A 10,018-nucleotide genomic window follows, 5' to 3' on the forward strand; every position below is an offset into this window, starting at 1 on the left:
GTAGGCGGGGAAAGGGCGGGGGCGGGACTTGGCCGCAGCCAATCAGCTGTGGAGGAGCGAAAAGGCGGGAAAAAGCGGAACCAAAAGAAGGCGGAGGTGGCGCCGGAGACCGGGAGCGAAGGGTGGGCGGAAGGAAGCGCCCGCCTCCAGGTGACGCAGACCGGGCCTCCGGAGTAGGGGTGGCCCTTTGTCAGGCAGCATCACCCCCAAGCCCCACCACCCCCATTCCAGATCCTTAAAGGGAAGATTCCAGTTCTAAAAAGGTAGCTTGGTGCCTGGGGCGTGGCCTCCTAATTCTGACGGGACAGCTCAGTTCGCAGCCCATGTTCCCCACACCTGTGAGGTCCAGACCCCCCCCCCCCCCGCCCCCCCGAGCTTGAGGAAAAAGCACTTTCGGGAGAATGGAGTTGAATTCGGAGGGGAGGCCCTCATCCTACGAAAATAACCCCAAGCCACGAGGACAGGCTGAAATCCACCCTGAGATGCCTGGGTCCTCCATTATGGGCGCTGTCACCCCAAAACGTGGCAGGGATTCCTGTGGTTCAGACCTCCCCCCCGGGGGCGCCGATCTACAGCCTGGCACCCGCTGGTCCCTGGAAAATCCTACTCGCGTCTCCTTAGAGAACACAGTCCTTAGAATGAGCCCTTTGGCTTCAGGGTCAGAGAGGTGACCCTGGTATCCCAGCCCTCTCCCCACGCCTCCTCCCTGCGCTGGGATCCCCTCGCCCTGCACCTCCACCTCGGGGGCCCCAGGCAGCCCCCTCACCCTACAGCCTCCTAGGATTGCATTCCTGACCCCTGGGACCCCCAGCAACCCCTTCACACTGCACCCCCATCTCCGGATTTCTCAGGAGCTCCCCTACCCTGCACCCAATTCACGGGCCCCTCAGCCACCCTCTCACCCTGCACCCCTAACTTCTCGGACCCCTACCAGCCCCTTCGCTCATGCCCCAAATCCTCAGAACCCTGGTAGACCCATCATCCCACATGACCCCAGTCTTGGGACCCCACCCCCAACCCCCACCCCAGCACCCTTTACCCCGTGCCCCTATTCCTGGGACTCCTGGCAGCTCCTTCACCCCACGCCTGCGCCTCTAACCTCCCACCATCCGTCTTGTCTTGCAGGAGCCGAGCCCAGGGCGGGCCTGGAGCCTCTGGACGGCGGCGCCCAGCAAGCAGCACCCAGCATCCCTGCTCCCGCCTCCTGGGGCCCCAGGAGCAGAGCACCCGCCATGCACATCCCTGAAAGCCTCCAGGACCTGGCTGACAGTGAAGCCGTGCAGTTTCTGAAGAGGCCAAAGACGATCACCCGGATCTTTGCAGGGGTGAGGCCCTCCTGTGGCCCGACTGCCCCACGGGCGACAGGAAATAGTTCTCGCCCCGCAGACACAGGGTGGAAAGGGTGGGGGGACGGAAGCGGTCAGGTCAGATGGGGACAACAAAGCAAAAGGCAGCTAATAACCAAAGTCACCTTTTACTGAGCACCTAGCTATAGCCCCTGTGCTACCGGGACCACTTACTAACTCTCACAGGAGGAAACAACTCGTCCAAGTCCAAGTCGTGCTATGAGCCCCATGGGTGAGCTAAGAAAACAGCATCAGAGGAAGTTAAGTCACGGTTCCAAGGCTGCACTGTCCATTGGCGTAGCCACAAGCCACGTGTGGCTCTCACAATTTAAACTCATTAGTAGAAAAGATTCCGTTCCTCAGTCACAGCGGCCACTTTTCAGATGGCCACCAGCCACACGTGGCTCTCGGAGTGGATGATGCAGATCTTAGAGCATTTCCGTCATGGCGGAAAGTTCCATTGGACAGTGTTGGCCAAGGGCACACAGTGAGAGGCAGGGCCGGGATTCAAAGTGGGGGTCTGTGACAGGCCAGAACCCATTCGTTTTGTACTCCTCGGGCAAGGGACCGGGAGACGAGCGGGTCTGGGTCCCCTAGGAAGAAAGAGGTGCACGGTGGTGGAAGGAGAGTACATCACATAGACCTAAGATACCAGGCATTGGGGTGGTCACTGTGTGCCAGGCTGTGTACCAAGCAAGGGCTTTACAGGCGTTTTTTGATCCTTATCACGTTCCCAGAGTCAAGGCACCTGCACTCAAATCTTCATTCAGCCCAGACTTGGCTGTGTGACCTTGAGCCAATCACTGGGCCTCTCTGGGCCTCCTCTGCTCTCCTTTGACGGAGCTGGAAACTGAGGCCCAAGGAGGTGATGAGACTTGATTGGGGTCATGGGAGTAGGTGGGGTGCCCTGGATCGAATCCAGAGCATCTCCTCCCTGCCCCTTCTGGAACCTGTGGGCGGGGAAGGACTTAGAATCCACGCTGTCCACAGAGGGTGACACACTCCCGGCTTCGCCTGGGCCGGTCCTGGTTGAATCAGCAATAGCTCCAGCTTTCATTTTCTTTTTTCTTTTTTTTAATTTTTTTTTAATTTATTTTTCAGATAGAGACAGAGCATGAGCAGGGAAGGTGCAGAGAGAGAGGGAGACACAGAATCTGAAGCAGGCTCTGGGCTCCGAGCTGTCAGCACAGAGCCTGACACGGGGCTTGAACTCACAGACTGTGAGATCATGACCTGAACCGAAGTCGGACGCTTAACAGACTGAGCCACCCAGGCGCCCCTCCAGCTTTCATTTTCAAAAGTGCCCCTGTTTTGTCAGATAACTGACCCAGTCACCCTAGGTCGGTGTGGCCTTGAGAAAGTGACTTGACCTCCCTGAATCTCCATACCCTTGAGTGTAAGAAAAGGCCCCTCCTACCCTGCTCCTAGGAAAGATTGTCCTGAAAATGACAAGGTGATAAGCATGGGCCTGGAAAGTAAATAAACACTCCTTTTTTTTTTTTAAGTTTATTTATGTATTTTGAGAGAGAGAGAACAAGCGGGGGAGGGGCAGAGAGAGAGGGAGAAAGAGAGAATCCCAAGCAGGCGCCACACAGAGCCGGATGTGGGGCTCAAACCCACGAACCCGTGACGTCATGCCTTGAGCGGACACCAACTCAGCTCAACCAACGGAGACACCCAGGCGCCCCAATAATCACTCGTTAAATAGACATTGTTTTTGACAGGCCATTGCTGTGAGCGAGGAGATGGCTTTGGGGGACCCAGGGCGACAGGGACTTGTGGACATTGCCGTCCTTCCCCAGGGGAATTACGAATTCCCCGTCCGAGTCCCTCACTGGCGTGAGCTCTTGTCACCACGAGGAGTTACTACTGGGACACTGGTGTTACTACCCTTGTTTGACCCAAGGGAAAACTGAGGCTCACGGTGGGGGGTGGGGGGGGGGGTTGCCCAAGGATGTCACCCAGCTGGCGGGCGAGTCAAAAGGATTCTCGCGCCTCCACAGCTCCGGAAGGAAAAGTGGGTGGCAAGGGAGAAGGAGGCCCAGCTGGCGCGGACTGGTGTGGGGAAGGGGGAGGGAAGGGCCGCCAACCGCGCCAGACGTTTTGGTCACGGACTTTGCCCGCCGCCTCCCTCCCGCCCGCCCTCTCCTCCTTCCCCCCTGGCCTGGCTCCCCAGTAGGGAGTCTGTGGGCAGCTGGTGCCCTTGCCCTCACTGCCGCCTGCCAGCTGGTGCCTTAACTGATGAATCTTTGCTCCTTCCCTGGGGACGGGCCAAGGAGGTTGTGGAAGGAGGTTGGACTCTGGTTTCAGGGGGCCGGGGTCCCTTCTGCCCAGCTGGGCCCCCCTCCCTGAGTCTCCAGTGCCCTGGGCGTGCGCCACAGCCCAAGGTTCCCAGGGTCACTGGGCAGACAGCCCACGGGCCCGGAAGTCAGGAGGGTCGGATCCCAGCCCCCCTCCTTCGCTGACTGACCTTGAGAGGACACTTCGCCTCTCTGGTCATGAGAACTACCATCAGGCCTAGGCCCCCACCGCCTCTTCACAGCACTGAGACAGACTGGGAAACTGAGGCTCCAAGGGGTGCGTGATTTGCCCGAGGCCACACAGCTGGCAAAGCCAGACGCGTCTGGCTCTTTCCACCCCACCGTAATGGCTTCGATTTATCACCTGTGAAACAGAGATGAATCAGTAACGTCTACCACGTGGGGCTGGCGCGAGGGAGGGAGCGCAGGTAAAATGGACACGGGCTCAAGTGATCGATGGTCCTTCCAGTCCTGGACCTGGCTCTGTCCCCAAGCAGCAGGGCGAGATGCCCCCCTTCTGTGGACTCCTGGCCCCGAAACAGAGAACAGATGTGGACAGCCTTGGGTAGTGCTATAGGGCCGAGCGAAAGCAGCACTGGCTGTTATTGTGATCGTGATATTTTTTAATGCTTATTTATTTTTGAGAGAGAGAGAGGGAGAGCACGGGGGGAGGTGCAGAGAGAAGGGGGGACAGAGGGTCCGCAGCGGGTTCCACACCGACAGCACAGAGCCCGACGCGGGACTCAAACTCACGAACCGTGAGATGATGACCTGAGACAAAGTCGGACGCTCAACCGAGGATAGAGACTCCAATGGAGGAGAAAAGAAGGGTCCAAAGTGACTTCCAGCACGCATTGGCTGAGGTCCAAGCTGGCGCTGGGCATAGAGAGAAGGCTCTCACACCCTTCTATCTGGGAGGAGTCCAAATTCTAGTGAATTCCTTCCCCTCGCCTCCTCCCCCCACCCCTGCTCCGTCCCCAACACCACCACATCCAGTCAGTCACCAAGTCCAAATTTACATCCTGACTGTCCCTGGATTCCCCAGAGCTCTGACCTCAGCTCAGGCCCCAGCATTTCTGCCCAGGCCTCTTCCCACCAATCTCTTCTCTGGTCTTTTGGCCGCTCGGTCTCACCCCCTCCAATCCATCGTGACCCTGGAGATTTTCTCAGACTCCAGGGCCACGTCTAACCCTGGCCACCCTCTGCTCAGAACACTTCCCTGCATGAAGTTAAATCCAAGTAAGAAATTTCACTCTCCATGGCTCCCAAGTCCAGGCCCCTCTGTCTGGTGTTCAAAGCCTCTGAGGGTCTGGCTCCTGCCCACTTTTCCAGGCTCCTCTCATACTGGATCCCTCCGATGAGGTTTCTCTCCAGCCCCTGAAAGAGCCCTATTCTGCAGCATCTGGCTTTTGCACACACAGCCTGCCCCCCTGGAGTGCCCTTCCTCCCCCATCTGCCTGAAAAACTCCTCATTCTTTAACACGCAATCCACACCTGCCTTTATTTCTTCCTAAATCCAACCCCACGACTTAGGTGCTCAAACCTTGACTCTCTCCCAGACCCCAGGCCGCAGCCTCCTCCCTAGCCTCCCGACCTCCAGTCTCACCCTCCCCAGTCTGTGTGCACACAGGCCCCAGATCTGCCCCTATCCTCCCCTGCTCGCAGCTCTGCTGTGGCTCCCTATTGCCCTCCAGACAACGTCCTCATTCCTCAGCCTTCCCCACCCGCAACACTCCGCAGACCTGCCACGTCATCCAGAAAGCCTCCCCGGAACAACTCCCCCCTGCCCCATACACACACCCATTCCTTCCATATCTGTCTGGGGCCAATCACCATCGGGCAAATTTCCACCCAGTTGTACTGATCGGAACCTTGCCCCGGAGGCGTCTGGTTCAGCGTGAGGCGGTATAGCAGGGCCTTAAAGCAGGTTCAGGAGCCAAGCAACGTCCATGGCCACTGCCACTTACCAGCTGATTGGCTTTGGGCAACTCCTCAGCCTCTCTGGGCCCGGGTTCCATGATCGAAAGCAATGGGGGTGTTGGTGGTACCCACATCCTAGTGTGACTGTAAGGCTGACTCTGGCTCCCACGCTCGCTCGCTCACTGGCTCGCTGGTGGGGAACTTCAGTGGCATTTGATAAATAAACACTGTCATACTATGTACAGCCTGCTGTCCGCAGCACGCACAGGCAGGGGGCTGCTGTATCTGTGAGGTTCTGTTTTCCTTTTAAAAAACTCCTGAAGCAAATAAAAAAACGGTGTGGCGGGGGGCGGGGGCGGGGGGGGTGGGTAGGAGAAAAATGGTAATGTTTGTTAGGTACTGAGGGTTTGTCACGTTTTGCTCTGTACTTTTTTGTGTGTTTGGACTATTTCACAAATTTATTTTTGAAAATTTAATAGGAGGGGTGCCTGGGTGGCTCAGTCGGTTAAACATCTGACTTCATGGGGAGCCTGGGTGGCTCAGTCGGTTGAGCGACCGGCTTCCGCTCAGGTCACAATCTCGTGGTCCGTGAGTTCGAGCCCCGCGTCGGGCTCTGGGCTGACAGCTCGGAGCCTGGAGCCTGCTTGGGATTCTGTGTCTCCCTCTCTCTCTGCCCCTCCCTCCCCCACTCATGCTCTCTCTGTCAAAAATAAATAAACATTAAAAAAAACTTTTTTAATTTAAAGAAATTAATAGGAACTAAGCGAGCGGGGAGGGAAGGGGAAGAGCAGGCAGAGGGGAGGGGTGGAGGCAGAGAGAACGATCGTGATGGCCAATGCTGACGGAGTTCCTCACGTGGTGTCCCCGGCACCACACTGGGCGTTTTGTATCGGCACCTGGGTCTGGTAACAGGGACCTGTCTGGGGTGGCGGGAAGGGAGCGTGGGCAAGGCAGGGCCGAGTGGGGAGAGGTGAGACCGGAAGAGCGAGGACGATACAGACCACGCAGGAGGGCGTGGAAGGACGTCTCTGGGGCCTTGGGGTGGAGGGTGGGCTCGGGGGCCGAGACTGGAGGCAGGGAGGCCAAGGAGGAGGCCGCGCGGGAGGGCCCAGGGGGAGAGGACGAGGCCCACGCCAGGGCAGACAAGACGAGCAGCAGGAGGGACAGGCTCGGGGGGGCGGGGGGGGGGCCCGCGGGCGTGACAGGGGGAGAAGGAGCGGGGCCCAGGGTCCGGGCGGGGACCTGGGAGGAGGCGCAGATCGGGTGGACTCTGAGCTCCGCTCAGGCGGCTGGGAACCCACCCCTACCCCGTCCCCGTAGGTGTTCTCCCTCGTCGTCTTCTCCTCCCTGCTGACCGACGGCCACCAGAACAACACGGAGTCTTCGAGGCTCCGCTGCGTCCTGAACAGCAACAGCACGGCCTGCGGCTTTGCCGTGGGGGCCGGCCTCCTGGCCTTCCTCACCTGCCTGGCCTTCCTCGCCCTGGACACCCACGAGAGCCGCGTCGGCAGCAGCCGCTTCAAGACGGCCTTCCAGCTCCTGGACTTCATCCTGGCTGGTGAGCCCCTGCGCCCGCCCGCCCAGAGCCGCCCCCTCGGCCCCCCAGGACGCCTCCCTTCGCCACCGTCCCCCACACGTGACCTGAAGCCTCGCCCCTCCCTTCCAGAAGCTCTTCTGCGCCCGCTGGTTCCCCCCTCCAGGGAATTATTACTCATCCTTTAGACTCAGTGTGAGGGTCACCTCTTCTGACCCCCAGGCTAATTCTAGCAGCCTCCCTTCTGCCCTGCTTTTTCCTCGCATTCACCTCCCCTCTTCACAGAACATTTCTTGAAAAGCCACCCGGTGGCGGGAGGTGGGGTTCCAGCCCGGAGCCAGGCAAACTGGAGTCTGAAATCTCCACTCGGGCGCCTCGTCGCCCCGAGGGCTCGAGCGGCTCTCTACCCCTCTCCGGGCTTCAGCAGAAGCTGGCACGAAAACCCCCACAAGGCAGCGCTTTTCTGAGGCTGCAGGAGAGGAAGGAGGCCTCTAGTAACGTTGACCTTTTCCGGGCACTTCCCACGTGTCAGGCACAGAGCCAAGGGCTCCACGTGCCTCGTCTCATTTGTCCCTCAGAACCACCTGAGGTGGGAAGTCATGTCCCCATCGGGCAGAGGAGGAAACTGAGGCTCGAGGAGATTATGTAATTGGGCACACAGCTGCTAAGTGGCAATTCCAGGCTTCGGAGCGAAGTCTTACATCCTAACCACTGCCGAGTGCCCTGGATAGAGACTGGCACACAGTAGGCACTAAGTAATGAGTTCCTTTACCTCAGGCTCTGGGCTTTCCACCCTCAGTCTGATCTCAACTGTCTCCTTCCCCCTCCCTCTCCCTCCTCCTCCTCCTCCTCCTCCTCCTCCTCCTCCTCCTCCGCACCAGGCTGGGTTCCAGCATCTCAGGGCTGGGAGGACCCCCAAAGGTCACTGAGTCCAGGGCCATCCGAGAGAACTTTCTGTGAGGCTGGGAATGTTCGCACCTGCATTCCCGGCTATGGGAGTCACCGGCCACACGCGGCCACTGAGCACTCGAGGTGTGGCCGGTGCAACAGAGGGGCGGCATGTTTAAATCCTGTTTTAAGTGATTGACACGCAACCTGCCATGTGTGGCCCGCGGTGGCCCCCGGAGCGGACTGCCCGGCGGCGCCCCACGCTTCCCGCACCCAGCCGCCCTTCCCGGGCCAGCCCCCCCCGCCCCTCCACCCCTCTTCTCTCTTGCGGCCCCCCCCAGTCCTGTGGACAGGCATCTGGTTCGTGGGTTTCTGCTTCCTGGCCAACCAGTGGCAGCACTCACCCCCCGAAGGGCTCCTCCTGGGAAGCAGCAGCGCCAAGGCCGCCATCACCTTCACTTTCTTCTCCGTCCTCGTCTGGGTGAGTTGAGGGGGGCCCTCCTCAGGGCGGGGCCGGGGAGCTGGAACACCCCCCCCTCACCTCAGCTCCCCTGGGGGTGGCGCAGGGCGCCTCCCAGGGTCTCTGCTAGCCCCTTCTGTGACTGGGCAAACTGGAAAGAAGGCACCCCCCACCCCGGGCGGGTGCAGGCCGGCGTCGGGCGTCGCGCTGGGTGCCCTTGTCCAAGTGAGCGGTGGGCGCAGCCGTGCCGCCCGGTCCCCCCGCTTCCCTGCCCGACCCGAGCCAGCCTCCGGTGTGCCCTTCTCTGCCCGCAGGCATTCCAGGCCTACCTGGCCCTCCGGGGCCTCCGGAACGACGCTCCGGTCCCTTACAAGCGCTCCCTGGATGAGGGCGGTGTGGCGCTAACCACCCTCTCCCCGCCCTCTGCTGCCAGCCCTGTTAACACACCCCCTGCTGGCCCCAACGGCCAGAATTACACCAGCTCTGCCCTCTCCCCCTACCTGGCCACACCGAAGGCCCCCCGCCTCGCTATGATGCCTGACAACTGAACATCCCCATCCGCATCAGTAAAGAGGTAACCCTCCCTCCAGAAGGGTTTCTGAAAACAGCCCTCCGTCCTTCTCATGTCTGTTCCTCTCTGGTCTTTTGAGTAGCCAGGGGCGGGGAGAAATCCTACCAGGTCGCCTCAGGGGTCTCCGCGGCAGGCCACATTTCCATACTACCTCCCAGACTCTCCATCTGGGAACCACCGTGATGGCAGCAGATTACAGAGGTGGTGACAGGAAGGGGACACTCCTTCGGGGCCCTTCAGTGCTCACGATGGCCATAGGAAGGAGGCACGAGGCGCCCCGATGCATGGTCGAGCGAGCTCACATTCAGAGACGGGAAACGCTTCTGCCCATGGAGAGACCACTAAGAAAAACCAGGGCCAACACTGGGATCAACCCTTCCACTCACCCCAGTGACGAGGGTCCCAACTCAAAACCAAGGAACGGGGGACGGTGAGTCCGTGAGTGGGACCGAGGGCGATCCTTGTCTGCAAACATTTGCAAGACCGTCTTGGGGAAGAGGAAGGGATTTTATTCTAGAACACAGGAGGCGACTGGAATTTGGTCGCAGGCCGAGCAGGTGGCCCCTGTGGGCGAAGCCCCCAGTAAGGGACTGATGGGGACAGGGGCTGTGCCTTGGAGCCGCAGCCTCCACTCAGCACCCACCATTCGGCACCGCGGGCCTGGGGTGTCCAATTAAAATGTAATGCAAGCCGGGGCAGAATTTTAAACTGTCTAGTTTAAAATTCAGAAAAGCCGGCTGAAAGCAGTGAACTTAATTTTCATGTATCTTATTTAACCCAGTATATGCAAAATATCACGTATTTCATTTCAACACGTCACTGGTATAAACACGAGGCCTCTTACATTCTTCCGTACGAAGTTGCCGAGATCGGCGGAGGGCACGTCTTGGTCCGGACCCACCAGATCTCAAGTCCTAATGGTTGCACAGAGCGCATGGCTACCGTATCAGACAGCAAAGCTCCAGAACCTTCTGGTTTTTCTAGAACAATCAGAAATCC

General features: G+C 59.3%; 1 protein-coding gene across 2 annotated transcripts; it reads left to right on the plus strand.

Moving 5' to 3' along the window:
- The first annotated feature begins 4 nt into the window (after positions 1–4).
- SYNGR4 (synaptogyrin 4) lies at positions 5–9,055 on the plus strand. 2 transcript variants are annotated; one of them, XM_027037957.2, is made up of 5 exons: positions 5–150; positions 1,126–1,325; positions 6,887–7,124; positions 8,330–8,469; positions 8,763–9,055. In XM_027037957.2, the coding sequence occupies exons 2-5, from the start codon at positions 1,233–1,235 to the stop codon at positions 8,994–8,996; spliced, it is 705 nt and encodes a 234-aa protein (XP_026893758.1). In that variant the 5' UTR covers positions 5–150; positions 1,126–1,232; the 3' UTR covers positions 8,997–9,055. The 2 variants fall into 2 exon arrangements, with proteins under 2 accessions (XP_026893758.1, XP_026893759.1); XM_027037958.2 differs by having other exon boundaries at positions 41–263.
- The last annotated feature ends 963 nt before the right edge of the window (positions 9,056–10,018 follow it).

The sequence above is a fragment of the Acinonyx jubatus genome, chromosome E2 (genome assembly GCF_027475565.1).
Source record: "Acinonyx jubatus isolate Ajub_Pintada_27869175 chromosome E2, VMU_Ajub_asm_v1.0, whole genome shotgun sequence".
NCBI classification, from domain to species: Eukaryota; Metazoa; Chordata; class Mammalia; order Carnivora; family Felidae; genus Acinonyx; species Acinonyx jubatus.

Excerpts from the sequence above, each read along its gene's own strand:
- SYNGR4 (XM_027037957.2), top strand. The coding sequence starts at position 1,233 with ATGCACATCCCTGAAAGCCTCCAGGACCTGGCTGACAGTGAAGCCGTG. Across the intron at positions 1,326-6,886 it reads TCACCCGGATCTTTGCAGGG|GTGTTCTCCCTCGTCGTCTT; the intron begins GTGAGGCCCTCC and ends CCGTCCCCGTAG. Across the intron at positions 7,125-8,329 it reads CCTGGACTTCATCCTGGCTG|TCCTGTGGACAGGCATCTGG; the intron begins GTGAGCCCCTGC and ends GGCCCCCCCCAG.